We start from the raw sequence: 14,387 nt of genomic DNA, 5'->3' as shown, positions 1-14,387 counted from the left end.
CCTCAGGGAATCCTGACCAGGAACTTAGCACAAACTGGGTGCAAAACTCTGTTTTTGCAACTGTACCTTTTGCTCAGATTAAACATGTTTGCTTCTGTCTCTGTGGTTAAAGAGCAGCAGCCTGTGCTAAACCCAGCAGAGCCAAAGACTCAAAGCGTATGTTTTATTCTACTTCCTTTTAAGCCAAGAAGTTCTAGCTCTAAAAAAAAAAAAAGGGGGCAAAGAAGCATTTAAGGTCTACAAGTAATCCATGAGGTTAAGTAACTTCATCAGAAAACTCCCTAATCATCTGACAGGTTCCAACCTAGACTTCTAGAAAAGTAGTTACTAAACATGCAGTTAATAGTGAGATTCATTCAGCCACTTAAAAAAAAAAGAGAGAGAGAGAGAAATAGAGACTTTGTAATTAAAAACAAAAGTTACCTGAGAAAGGTTTTGAGCGAAGTCTGCCTTTACAATAACATTTTTTAATTTGCTCTGGATCCTTTATATCACTATGACAGGCTTTACAGTAGAAATGTGCCCTAGAAAACAAAAATGGATTAGGCAGAAACAACTTATATTTAACTGAGCAGAAAATAAACGCATTTGTCTGCTCTTGAAAGCTTTTCTGTTCTAGACTTTTAACAATACAGGAAAATGGAACATTACCTTTTGACTTCCGCCAGGGAATGAGCAATAAAAAAGCCCATTGTATTTCGATGCAGCTTTATCGGCACAGACGGATTGATCAGGATTGTGCTGTATTAGGAAGTCATCAAGAAAAGCACGTCCAGTTAGTCTGAGGTGGAATCCATGGCTTTGCGTAACGCGTCGGGAGGGTTCGTTCCTACCCCAAAGTCTTACATGAATGGCTTTTGTTAGAGCTTCCATGACTTAGGAGAGACGAGACAGGACAATCTATTGACACGTTTCATAGATAAGTTCAGTGACAAAGGGAATTTATTTTCCATGAAAAGGTGGTGAAAGTGTGGCGGAACAGATAGTGGCAACACCTAGAGGCCCCAGTTTCATAAGAATCTCTTCAATACCAAATGTTGTGCAAAAAAAAAAAAAAAAAAAAAAAAGCTCCAATATAGACTCTACCTCAAAGAGCTGCCAGATCCCCTTTTGTTCTTGCTTTCTCTTTTCATAATTCCATTTTCACACAGACAACATATAAACCATGAAACAACAGACTGAGCTGTGGCCTAGCTTTCATTAGTGCTAAGCAACTACAACACCCATTGATTTCCTTTAGTGTGGAGATAACTCCACACTTTGGAAACTGGCCTCAGTGTATTCCTCACAGCAGTGTTTCCCACATCCCTTCATTTTGCTTTCAGAGCTTCTATTCTACAGTTTGCTCAAAACAGCCATTTCCTCTATACAAGTGGAAGGAGCAATAATTGCATTCAATACTCTGCATTTTCTGGATGATTTCTCAAGCTTTTCTAAGATCTATGGTGTTCATTTACTTCCCTTTCTGAATCAGCTCCAGCTTCCCCATTAGGATGTGTTGTATTTCATCACTGGAACAGACAGAGTGTTATCTGGCCCAGGACCAGATCAGCCTCAGAGAGAAGGAGCTGTGCTGCCAGCATTGACAAATTATCCCTTTATGACAATGCTTTATAGCATTTAGAAGCCTCTGTAAACTCATGTGGTTAAAAAATGAGGAGGCGTTTCCATTACCAGTGAAAATACACTTGAGTCATGTTAAATCAAAGTGGGAACTGCACGTGGAGTGGAAGGTGAGGATGGGGTTTCATTCTCTATCTCTTGCCTGATTATCTGTCAGAAAAAAAAAAAAAAGAGGAAATTGTTGCAGATGGTCAAATCCTCTCACTGACACTTCTGCAACTGCTACAAACATCTTTTCCTGACTCCTAAATATTGTGTATAGGATAAAAGAGGTGTACAAGCATTGTGCAGACTCAGGGGTAACTTCCTTCCTGTTTTTTGGAATTTTTTAGTTCGGAATTAGTTGACTCCTTGCTGGAAGATAAGTCTCCCAGACAATTACCTCTCTCCTTGACTGCCAAACTTGAATTCAATCCCCAACAAGACAAGGTCCAATTTAACAAAGCACAACCTGAGGGAAGAAAGCAGGTCACAGTCACAACAGAGCAGCAGTATCTGCACATGCCTGTACTGTGAAAAGACACATCTGAGGGGAAGCACCAGACAGACACCCATGGCTGTGCTACATACCGACAAACCTCACCAAACGTCATGCCTATGAAATCACTGGAGAGCAGGAAAGTTATCACTCTGTAGTCTCTGTCTTCCAGAAGCATCTTGTTCTCCACGTATTTTCTCTTTGTCTAGAAGAGCCAACCACAAGGATGATATTCAGCCAAAGGGAGAGCAAACAGCATACATAACCTAACACTAGGCTCATGTTTTATTGCTGTAAGTTATTAATGCAATTATAGTTATTAGAAGTCGAACTGAAATCAAGCATATGTTGTCAGAGGCAGTATCAGAGTTAATAAACAATAGGAAAAAACCTATTAGTTCAGGAAAACCCTTTTTAATAGCAAATAACAGCCATTATTATGACAGAACAAGAAAGCTAAGGAGACCTTCACAAGACAGCAAAGTATTAAGAGCCCATTAGTTCAGGAAAAGATTCACCTTAATTTGCAATAAGATTAATATGTCTCCCTGCTTACTTAAATGGAGCCTGGTCTTGCATTAAGTTTTGCCAATAAAAACTACAATTATTAGAGGTGTGATATATTGCTGAACTGTGAACTCTAGCACAAGCACATTTTCTTTTGCTAAATGTACAGCGTGTGACTACAGAAGGGTTGTTTATGTGCATGCAGTTAAAGTAGCAAGATGTTCTACTGCTTACAGCTCCTTACATTTGTAGGCTGTCACTGACTGCTTCAGAGAATAAGCCATTCCCTTGGCATATGAATTCCTTCCCCATAAAAATTAATAGTCTGTATTGAAAAAACAGTTCCTTTCCAAATAAAGTTAATAAAATTTAATATTTTTTTTAATTGGGAAAAAACTCTCATGTCAAAAGTTTGTTGAGATTTCATAGCGTGCTTTAGAAACTGATAGTATAAATCTGGCCAGCTTTGGCACATCTCAACAAAACACCCAGACTCGACTGAAGCAGCGTGTGTCAATAAAACCCCCCTGACAGCACAGGAGCCTCTCAGCCCCACACACAGCTTCCACACTGGTGACTATTTCACACAATACTTATTCAGTTTGCTAAAATAAACTTTACAAGTCCCTGAAGACCAACAGCCTAGCACAAGAAATGGAATTTACCTGAAGTATCACACATGGCCACTAGGTGATAGCAAAAGCATGTCCACAGCAGGACCAGCAAAACTAAGACTTAATCAGGCCTTTGGCTGCCCAACAGCTGTTTCTTTTTATCACACATTCTGGTATTGACTGCAAAATTGCTGAGCCATTTCCAAGTACTGAAAAGTTAATGTGTAGCTTATGAGTTTTGGGTTGTAGTAGGTAATAATCAGGAAAGAGGTGAAAGGAGAATTAATTTGGGTCGTCTCCCTTTCAGGGTGAGACACTTGAGTTTCTGTTAAAGTCTATGTTGAGATCCCAAGCAGCACTGCGCAATTCTTGTGTAGATGATCCCATAAGAACAAATCAAAGAAATCAATAAGCCTAGAAGAAAACTGAAGGGGGGGCAAACTCATGCTATCAACTCCACAGGGCCTGATTTGCAGGCCACTTGCTTTGGGCCAAGCAGAAGTGACCCTGCCGAAGAGCTGCGAGCAGAGATCACACTCCATGCAATACAGAATGAAACCAGGTGAAGGAGCAGGGTGTACAGTGGAGCAACCAGGAATGATTTACGGGTTCTTTCAGAGGCAAGGCAGCACACACATCACACCACTGCTTTTAGACCTGGAACAAGTGTCACATGTCACCTAAATACAGCACGGTTGCTAAGGGCTTGGCAGCTCTTTGCACTCTCCCTTGTAAAATACATCCCCAAGGCTCCTTTAGAGCTCTATGTTTCACCTCTTTTCTGAATTCAGATATTAAAATAGTCTATTAGTTTTCTGTGCCTTCTCTGCCAGTCTAAAACTCAGCATGTTTCAAGATAAGTCTGAGAAGATCCAGGTGCAGTTTCTGCTCAGAGGAGCCAGGCAGAGCTGTCAGATCCTCCTGGCCTTTGCATCACACAGACAAGCAGAGGAGGTACCTCAGTCTTCTCTTTCCCAATGAACAAGTTAGTCAGGAGATCAGTCAAGCCGGGAACCAAGCAGCTTTGGGCTATAAAGCCCAGCTTGAGCTCAGCCAAACAGATGATGTCATCTCCTGTCCTCCAGCCCCAATTGGGGATGTTTTGCAGATAGACCTGTTAATCATGGAAAGTCATTACAAGTCAGCTGAGATAAGTAGGGCTACAACATTGCTATAAAAATATTTTTTTCTTCTTTTACTTGGTCTGTCCTAGAATTTGCTAATAGATAGCTAAACAGACTTCTGAGTTCCTCATTAAGAACAGATTTTGCAAAAGGCCCAAAGCCAAGATGTTCAAACGCATTGCTGGGTTTCATTTCATAAGTACCCTTTACACCAAAGCACATACAGGATTAAGCAAGTTACTGAGGTATGACATGCTAGAAGCACCCAGAAACATCCGATGTCTGAGGCCCCCTTGATGCTAGACTTAAGCTCACAAGAGGTATTTTAACTGTTGTATGAGCACTTGCTGACAACTGATAAATCAAACAACAAAGCAAAAGGTATTGTGTTTTTTTTTTTAAATAATGTTAAAAGATATCCTATGTTAGTAATTGAATGAACACAAGACACTGGAGAAAGTCTTGCCCTTTTATAAAAGCAGGATTTTTGACTGCAAAAGGGCAGTTTTAGCCATGACAACTAGCACGACAGAGGTAAAACTGTACTACCTTGTTATGAGACTGAATTATTTGTAAAATCACTCTCGTGTTTGGGCAGTTATTCTTGATCGACAGCACTCTAGGAAAATAAAAAAGAAACAACAAAAAATATATAACTTTCGATTAATATGCTTGACTCCTTCATTTTTCAAGTTGGGGTAAATTATTTCAGCAGGAAGCAGCTGAAAAGTGGGAACACTAGAAAATGGGATATAGCCCCAACCCTTGTCAAGGGACGTGCACACACTGAGCAAACCCAAGTCCATCACCTAGACAGGAAGACAGAAAGGCTATAATCTAATCGCACACAATGTAGGGCATACGGTAGAGAACTGTACCTGCAGCCCACTAAAATTCTAGAGCTGTATGTTTTGCTTTGCATATTCCACCTGCAAATTCCACTCATAAGCTAAAACCTCTGTTTTTTCTTTGGAAACAGACATCAAGGATAAACCAGTTTGGAACCTGGACTTCTGGACTGGTTCTGGAGTGGGATGCTATGCCAGTTAGGTCACTAACTCCACATAAGCCAGCAGTATTAAAGAATTTTCTATTTCAAGTCTGATCAGGATGAATATATCAGAGACCAGGCAGCAGAAGTGCACTGGGCAGTAGTGCACAGCTCTCCAGCAGGAGAGCCAAACTGCTCCTCTGCTGACATAGCATTCATGACAATGAAAAGGGTAATAACACCACGATAAATAACACCATATTCTGCAGGGGGCTTCGAGGGTACACAGATGCTACCTGTCTCAATTCCTCAATGCATCTGATGAAAAGAATCATAGCAGCAAGCAGTCAGAGTTGTGAGTTCTCCCTACTGAGAGAACGTGACAGGACAAATCTGCTCCCCTGCCAAACGCACTCTCTGTGTCATTACTAATATCAATCATGTAGAGAACAAGAGCACTGGAGCATCTCAGCCTACCTCATGATATTGGAAGTATCTTCAGTATAAGGTTGCAGAGAGTTAATATCGGCTAGAATGAGACAGGCGCTTGCAGAAGCCATCTATATCCCAGGAAAGAAAAATTGTATCAGGGTTTAATCACATATCAAGTAGAATAGTCTCCCAGTGAGGTGATTTAGTGGCATACAACCTTAGGCATGTTCATAGCTAAAGACATCAGGATCCTATTACTTTGGAGTTGCACACATGCTTGAATGTTTTGGCAATGACACAGCTTGGAGCCTTAATGTTTCAATCAACCACTAGATCAAGTACATAATGCATATATCCATTTTTAAAGTGCTGAAATACAATAAATCTAAAAGTTCTTGTGCTAAAATCTTCCTAGAAGAGGTTTACAAAACAGGCAGCAGTGTTATATTCATCCTCATGATGTCCAGCCAAAGCACTTCATGAGTCAATACTTGGTTGGGTCAAAGGAGCTCCATCTGTGTCATCCAACTGGTATGAGCCGTGCAGTAAAGTTGTTAACATAGAAGAACAGCTACATTTATGGTACTGCTTTTATAGGCTTCTGGGAAATGGAGATCCAGTAATGTAGATCACTGGGTAGAAACCATAGCTAAAACAGTGGTTTGTGGGGTTTTTGTTTGTTTGCTTGTTTAATTCAGGCCCATTCAAAATATGATCTCTCCTTCCTAATTGTGCTTCAAAAATGTACAGTCTGAAAAGCCCATTATTCCCAGCCCTTGCATTCTCACTTTCTGAGTAACACACTGGTCTGCAAAAGGTAGTTCCAGACTAAAGGGAGCTACCCAAAGTGCAAATTCAACACAAAGCGAGTAAATGCAGCAGACAACCTTTCATAGGAGACAAGATTTCTCTGACACTGGCTCCTCAAGCAGAAAGGACGTAAAGTTCTTACCCCAACTCTCTTTAGATCTTCCAAGTTCAGTGCAGAGCCATAAAAGAAAGTAGTGTAGGCTGAATAGCATTTGAATACAGCTTCCAGCTCCAGACTAGGAAGAGACCTATTCAATATAAACAACAAGAAAAAAATCCATTCTCTCATAATTATCTTCTCCTCAATTCTCAGTTTCTCAGAGAAGCCATTTACCATAATTACTTGCTGTTTATAAAAATAACTACAGGGATTTTGGTAGCTCAGTTAAAGTACATAGCTTAGATATAATGGAAACAGCTTTTATAAAAAGTTAGCAGTCATGAAAACATTTCCTAGATTTTTCTTGCCTTTTGCTAGGTTTTTCATGAGCATCATTCCACAACCATCCATACAACTTTCCCTGCTACTCCGTGAGAGCCACGAAATGACATTTCCCACGTTTGGGCTCCACACTGCGTTCACCTGCAACTGCTGAACTTCTCTCGTTGCCACACTTGCCAAGACTTACAGCTGGGTACCTCGGGCAGAGCCAGTTGAAAACATTTTCTATTGAACATTCCAGCAGGAAAGTCTCGTGCCTCAGTTTGTTTTGCAGCTCCCTTTAATGAGTTATACAGCAGGGCTTTCCTTTGCTCTCAGGCCTCCTACATTTCCTTTCAGAGGACTGAGGGAAAGGATATGCATTATCTCACAGAGATACAGATACTTACTCTCCCAGAAAAAGGATTTCTGTGCAAACATTTCCCTTGTCCTGAAGCAAGAAGTCTTGCAGGAAAGCAGTGACACTCTCCAGAGTGATATTTCCGCAGACAACAATATAGCTACAGGAGATCAAACAAGATTTGATATTTGGGAAACAGCAGAGTGATTGTTGCAAATCTGACACGGCAGGACATTACATATCTGCTTGTTGGTTATGAAGTCAAGTACTGCAGGAGACAGACAGCTTCAGTCTTTGACTTGGTGGTAATTTCATCTATCACTGCCATGTACCTCAGGAGTTACATTGGAAAGAAAGGGAAACAAATACATACAACAACAATACTTACTTTTTCCCACTCACCACTTCATAGGAGGATTTGTAACTTTTATGGCTTTCGACAATTTCCACAACTTCAGGGCTAAAGTTTGCAAACAGTACCTAAGACAACAAGAAGTACCACACCTCTCAGAGCCACTTCCATCTATCCTACTTATGATGAATTAACCCATGAAAATTTGTGAGGAGCAACAGCTACAAATGTACTTTGGATTCCTAAAATCCCTGACACCTTGGATTTTTTTGTCCAGTATTTCGGCTTTTGTTCTGTCAAGCATTTGCAGCCTCAGGAAGAAATACCTGGAACCCTGCCAGCTCTTAGGGGACAAAATTGCTCTAGAGTCGTGCTGGAAGTACTTCCAGTTAAAACTGTTTACACAGAGAGACCTGGTCCCTGCTGGAACTCTGCTAAGCTCCAGTGTTTGGTACATGCCTGTTTACTCTGTGTGCCCAGCTATCATTTCCAGAAAAGAAATAAAGGTGTCTTACCAAACCACCAATGATGAAGAAAATAATGAAGGTCCGACCGAGGGCTGTTTTCACCACAACATCACCGTAGCCCACAGTGGACATGGTCACCATTACCAGGTACATGCACTTGAAATAGCTGAGGGACTGAGAATTGCCAGGGTGAACCCAAGGATCTCCATTGTTTTCTACCTGTTCAGCAGAGAAAGTAGCAAGAGAAAAAGCTTAAAGGACTGAACCAAGGACATGGTTTGGGCCTCTCTATGGTTATTGATTATTTAATAAAGAAAAAGCAGCACTATTATAATCTGTTGAAGTGATTCACTATCAGAAAACGGGGGCTTGCAACTATGCTTGGCAGCACATCCAAGTAAACTGCACTGGTTCAAATCATGCTAAGCCATGCTTTGTCCTCCTAAGAAAACTCTTCTTTCTCTCTTTCTCCCACAGAGAAGGCCACACTCTTTAGGGAAAGCCCATACAGTAATACTGATTTAAGACAACAAGGAAGGATGTGTAACTGACTGTACCTACCAGATGAATAAATCCTGCAGCTGTGAGCCATGTGCTGAGAAATACAGCAAAGAGTTTGGAGAGCTTGATTGAATAACTGGAGACAGAAAAAGAAAAGGCCCAGAGCTTTTAAGACATAACATTATCTCTGCAAGAATTAATTTCCTACCTGACACCACCTCTGCTCAGAAATAAAAAACCCTTCTCATGTATGTAACACTACAAAAGGATTTAGAATTCCAAAAAGCTTCCTCCATCCAACCTTTTCTGTCACAGGCAACATGTCAAATAATTCCATTTTTGATATTTATCAAATTTCAAAACCTGCTAGAGTTCTTATATGTATGACTCCCATTTATTCTCCCCCCCGCCCCCAGTTTAATAGAGCTAATAATTATAAAACTTTTTGTAATTTCTAGCTCATCATTACTAATAGTCAGTTTATTGCCATCTGCAACTTTTTATTTTTCTTTTATTACCACAGTCAGCCAAAATACGGACGCCAGGGAGCTCATGTCTCCAGGTGTTCTCGGCCAGGCTTCGACTTACTTGTCCTTGGTAATCCTGAGGAACTGCAGTATTCGGGGAAGTTCTAACAACCTCAGTGCTCTCAGAAAACGCAAACCTGCAGAAAAGCAAGGCAAAGAGAAACCTCCATCTAGAAGCAGTGTATTTGCATGTATTCAAGTAAGTTTAGACATGATGCTTTGTTTTCCACACATTTAGAGTGGATCATACATCACATCTGACAAGAGAGGATAGCATTGCCATGTATTCAGTGCCTTTTGTTGCTGAATTTCTATTTATGTCCTCAAAGCAGGCCTTGAATTACAAGGAAAAAAAAAAGAAATGCAGTTTCTTTCAGCTACAAACTGAGGGATTAAGTGACATAGAGGCCTACTAGACTATACATCTCAGAGCATGCATGGAAGTCATTCATAAAACAGGGTACCATGTTCACTTCCCTTCTGAGTAACACCACATCCAGTTCAGCAAGTTAAAACACAGGCAAGCACACAAAGAGAACATAGGCAATTCACAAGCCTTTGGAAATCCAAGAGCTTTCACCAGTAAGGTGTAATTTTGCTTACCAGAACAGTTTGCATAGTGGTGGTTAGTCAAGTTTCTCCAAGCCAAAATAAACTAAATAAGCATTGTTATAAGATGCTGAATAACAAGGATGGAGCAGCATCTCCAAGCATCACTTACCAAGCCAGTTCTTCTTTAAGTAATAAGAAACAAAAACTGGAGGAATGGTGAAGAAATCCACAAGAGAATTCAGCTCAAACCAGAACCTCAGCTTGTCATCTGCTGCCACCAACTAAAGATGAACAACACCAAAAAGCACAAAAGCTGTGTGACCAGGGCTCTCACCACAGCAAGGAGAAAGCTCTCCAAGAAGAGACCCATTTTTGCAGTCTACTTTTTTTGGCTTCCATGAACACCCACTTAAGGCTTCATTTTGTTCCAGAAAGCCTTGGGCTGAAGCCCCAAGCACACAATGGCAGGTTGGACCCAAAGGTAAAATGACTCTCTGCTTCCTTCTCATCTGCCTATTCCAGCTTTTTTTCTAGGGTACCTTTCTCTGGTGTTCTAAAGGATCAGTATAAAACCCAGGGACAGCCAAAACCCCATCCTCACTATCTAAAATCATCACAGGGAGAATCCTGCCTTCTAAAGGCTTGGTCAAAAATTCTAATGCCAAAATCTGGGCTCAAGAGGCATTTTACAACAGCATTACTAATAACATTTTAGCAGATGGCATACAGCTAGCCATTCAGTCAACTCCACACAAGCAGCATAGAGCCCTGGCCAACTGAGCAGGGTAAAGACATGGCTAATGTGTGAGCTAGCAAAAAGATGGAAAATAACCAAATTCCAAAAAGAAAGCACTTAGCAGCTGATAAAAAAAACAAGGTGGCACTGAATTAAGCGAAGGCAGTCAGATATATTTCAGAAGACTTGATGACTCAAACAGGTAAAGTGTTCCCAAATAGATATTTGCAACTCACCTTTTTCATAATGTGCCCTTACCCGTAATCCAAAGTAAAGCAGGAAGAAAGCATTGAAGCCTGTATCTATAAAAAGGATATTGTCTGGGAAGTAGATCTTGGAAGTCTCTCTTCTAATGGAAAAAGACAGATCACAGACAGTGCAAGGAGAAAGAAGCAAGAACAAAACAAATATACTCGCTACAAAATGGCATAAAGCTTTTTTATTTTGATTATGAAATATTTACTAAGCCAGAAGTTTAAAGTACTCACAATTTTGTGCAATTTAAACCACTGCTTCCTCAGTGGGCTAAAGTGTTAACAGCAGGTTTCTTTTAGCATTAGCACATATGTTAAAACATGACGTGATCTTATCTACCCCACGGTCTATCCTGGAAGGTTTGCTTTTCATACATTTAAGGAATACTTAAACAAATCCTCAGGATTCGGGCGCTCCTCTGCTCTGTGGAGCAGTAATTCCCATCCTAGGCCAGCTCCGCTGACCCTGCATGAGAGGGGCCTCCCAGAGCTGGAACAAGCCTAAGAGCAGGAACGGCTGCAGGTGGTAACATCTAGCAGGGAAAGCTGAGGGAATAAACTTCTCCTGCTGGTACCACCTCGCCCAACAGGACATGTTTGACAGCAGCCCAGGACATTGCAGACTGTCACACTGGCCCACAGCAGCCTTACAATGAGCTCAGGATACTGCTTATGAGCCAGTTCATTCTCCACACAGGGTATTTTCAAAGGAGAAACAGAACTAAGTGATCCAGCCCACAGGTCAGCCCAGGAGAACACCTACTTTCACATATAGGGTGCAATGTTATTCATGGGAAGGACTGGGGGTGAATAAGATTAACTGTTTTCTCCTCAAAAAGAAACTCTTCCCTTTCTGGAGCTATTCCTAGCTGTTTGCCAAGTTTATAAAGCCTTGGGATTAAACATAATATTGAATTGCTCCTGATGTGTAATTCTGATTCTCAGGTTTAGCCGTGTTCTTTGAATTCAGTTCAGACTGCTCCATAGCTTTTATATTTATCTCACTTTATGATTCCATTTTCTTTTTCCGACGCTATGCACAAGCCCAAGCAAAGCCCTGAGAACAATGCTCTGCCATATTAAATCGATCAGAGGGGTTTTACATATTAATATCCTTTTACCCCTGAGCACACTCTACAAAATAAATGTATTTCAGGGAAGACTGATAGAGGCCACAGCCTGCTTCCCTCCTCAGTCTCGTTATTTTATTCTCATCAAATTGTTTACTGAAGTTTGGGATTTTATAGGAGAGCTCTGTTCCTGCTGTACTTGTTCCCAGCTACAAAAATAGACGGTCAGACTTTCAGAGGAGTTTTGGGTTGTGAGCTTTAGTCAAAGCCTAGCATCTTCTAAACACTGCAATATGGGCTTCAAATGCTTTTGAAAATGTAGGCATCAAAACGGGTGCCAGAGAATTTTCAAAATTTGTTTGGAGCCATAGTCCTTGGAAACCTGTCCCTCATTTCTTCTGAGAATCCAGCTTTGAAGGTGTATCCAAGGGGCGTGTGTGCGCACCCAGAGAACCACCTTACCCCCAAACACCCCTTCACCGTCCCCAGAACAAAGTACCCCCACCAAGAGTGCTTCAACAGAAAGATATATAAAAGGAAGATCAGCTTGGGCTTCCACAGCTTGTTCTAAACAAACATTCTGGATAAACTTCAGTAATCTACTTACTCGCTAAGGTCGACAAAATATGCTACGAGCGAGCCAATATTCAGGAAAAACACCAGTATCATCTGAAAACAGGCATCAAAGAAGATAGTGTGAGTTTTAACCTGGTAGTAACACAAATTCCAAACACGCATCTTAGACTCCACTTTTATTGTTTGTCTGCAAGTTACAGGTGTGGCAGAAGGAACGAATATACCTATCTGCACTGCACAACCCCAGGAAAGGGATGCTGGGCCTACGCAATGAACCAGGCTCTCAAACAACACAAATCAGCACTGATCCTGCTTCTGAGGGCTGGGGCCTGCTCACCTAATTATTCCTATGTAACTCCAACTGCTTAGTTTTAATTGTGAAAGACTGCGGAGGGGATCAGATAGGTTCTGCAATCTGCCTACAACCTGAGCACCACTAGTGTCAGATGACCAGTTCCAGCCATTTTATCATTTTTACTCTACTCAGGAAGAGTTTCCAAGTCATCTCTCCAGGTCAAACCCACTTGGATTAGGGAAAAGCCTACAGTGGAAAACACACAGTGTTGTCACTATGCCTTAATGTCCTTTGAGGCCTTAAGGCCCCCAGAGGAGCCAGCCCACTGTGCTAACCCACGTCCATACCAGCACACGCCCCGTGGATGTCTGGGCTGACAGCATCATCTGCACCTCTGTAGAGAAGACCCTCATCCAATAGACAGAGCTCTGCTTCCTTTGGTAAGGCCACCATGCATCCTTGTCCTGCCAGAGAAGCAAACGGAGCATTATCTTGGAGCTCCCCACACACCCTTCCTCAGGATGGCTACAACCAACGCGCCCAGACACAACCCAAACGGATCAGAGTAACCTACAGGGGCTTTGCACATACCCACTTGTCTGGTTGGAGCTGACAGGCTATATACAAGTGGAGATAACTGTGCTCACCAGTGAAATGGCAAGCATTCCAGCAGCTTGACGTGCTTATCTGATACATATATAGGTGCTGATGTTCCTGTAGGTATGTGTTTGCATGGCTTGTAGTAGCTACATTGATAAAACCCAGTATTGCCCCATTCTTTCAGAAAGGAAAGCACAATAATCCAAATCCAATACTCAAATCACTAATCTTGCAAAAACAAGTATTTTGGAGGTAAAAATCAAAACCTTGGAGTTTCCCCAGACCAAGCTTTCCCTCAGCACACTCTATGCAAGATACAGATTTTCTGAGTACAAGTTCAACACAAAAGGGCCCAAAACTTTGAGCGCTGCATTCTCATATCAACACAAAATATGAGCTATTTCCAAAATATGGTGTCGTTACCTTTTTCCTCCAGATGTATGCTAGGATGAATCCATAGGTGTATCTGGCTATCCTGAAAGCCAGGATGGTAAGCAGGCCTCCCAGGAAAATGAACAAGGAGGGCACAATAAAAGCCAGCTGAAAATGTAGTACACCAGTGAGGTCAAATTTCTCTATCACATTATGAATCATTTTGCTTTGCCTTCTACTGCCTAGGCTTCCTTAAATTCCCTGGCCACAACCTTCTAGAACATCCACTGCTTCTGTGACACTGCTGTTGTGCTGCCATCGTGATGCCACTGGGAGGAGAGGCCAATGGAACTGGGCTCCCTCAGCAGCAGAAAGACCTAAGTTGGGGTTTAAGCCAGAACCATTTCTGCAGGTCTAGCTGCCCCAGGCACAGCTGGTGTGGGAGCAGATGCCACCAGTTTACTCTGTAACCTCACTCCTTTCCACTGAAATAAAATTTCATCAAAAACTTTAAGTCTAGTCAAGAGTTTTGAAGTTATTTTTAATTTTTTTTTCACATGAGCACTGCACATGAATAATGCAATCAGGCTCCTCTTCATGCAATCAGGACAGCTGAGTTTGGAAGTGGTGATTTTGTCTGAACTGGGAAAATGCACGCCCGGGGCAGGGGAAGAACGATGAAATAACAGCCCAACAAATTGTCAAGCTGGGAGGCTAAAAAGTA

General features: G+C 41.6%; 1 protein-coding gene across 1 annotated transcript in view; it reads right to left on the bottom strand.

Annotated features, from left to right (window-relative positions):
* The window catches only part of KCNU1 (potassium calcium-activated channel subfamily U member 1), a 38,746-nt gene extending 24,861 nt beyond the window's left edge, over nucleotides 1-13,885 (bottom strand). Inside the window, 18 exon segments of the mRNA XM_088521498.1 lie at nucleotides 424-524; nucleotides 652-741; nucleotides 2,006-2,074; nucleotides 2,194-2,306; nucleotides 4,181-4,336; nucleotides 4,896-4,965; nucleotides 5,815-5,897; nucleotides 6,722-6,827; nucleotides 7,411-7,521; nucleotides 7,750-7,841; nucleotides 8,229-8,399; nucleotides 8,742-8,817; nucleotides 9,270-9,345; nucleotides 9,930-10,041; nucleotides 10,755-10,845; nucleotides 12,428-12,489; nucleotides 13,039-13,155; nucleotides 13,715-13,885. Coding sequence (XP_088377624.1) covers nucleotides 424-524; nucleotides 652-741; nucleotides 2,006-2,074; nucleotides 2,194-2,306; nucleotides 4,181-4,336; nucleotides 4,896-4,965; nucleotides 5,815-5,897; nucleotides 6,722-6,827; nucleotides 7,411-7,521; nucleotides 7,750-7,841; nucleotides 8,229-8,399; nucleotides 8,742-8,817; nucleotides 9,270-9,345; nucleotides 9,930-10,041; nucleotides 10,755-10,845; nucleotides 12,428-12,489; nucleotides 13,039-13,155; nucleotides 13,715-13,885 — 1,867 coding nt within the window.
* Between the last annotated feature and the right edge of the window lie 502 nt (nucleotides 13,886-14,387).

This window comes from Tinamus guttatus, unplaced genomic scaffold (assembly GCF_059628265.1).
Source record: "Tinamus guttatus ecotype Peru unplaced genomic scaffold, ASM5962826v1 Tinamus_guttatus_pri_ptg000123l, whole genome shotgun sequence".
Classification (NCBI taxonomy): domain Eukaryota; kingdom Metazoa; phylum Chordata; class Aves; order Tinamiformes; family Tinamidae; genus Tinamus; species Tinamus guttatus.
The sequence above is the reverse complement of the archived record's forward strand: the minus strand, read 5'-3'. Positions and strand labels throughout refer to the sequence as shown.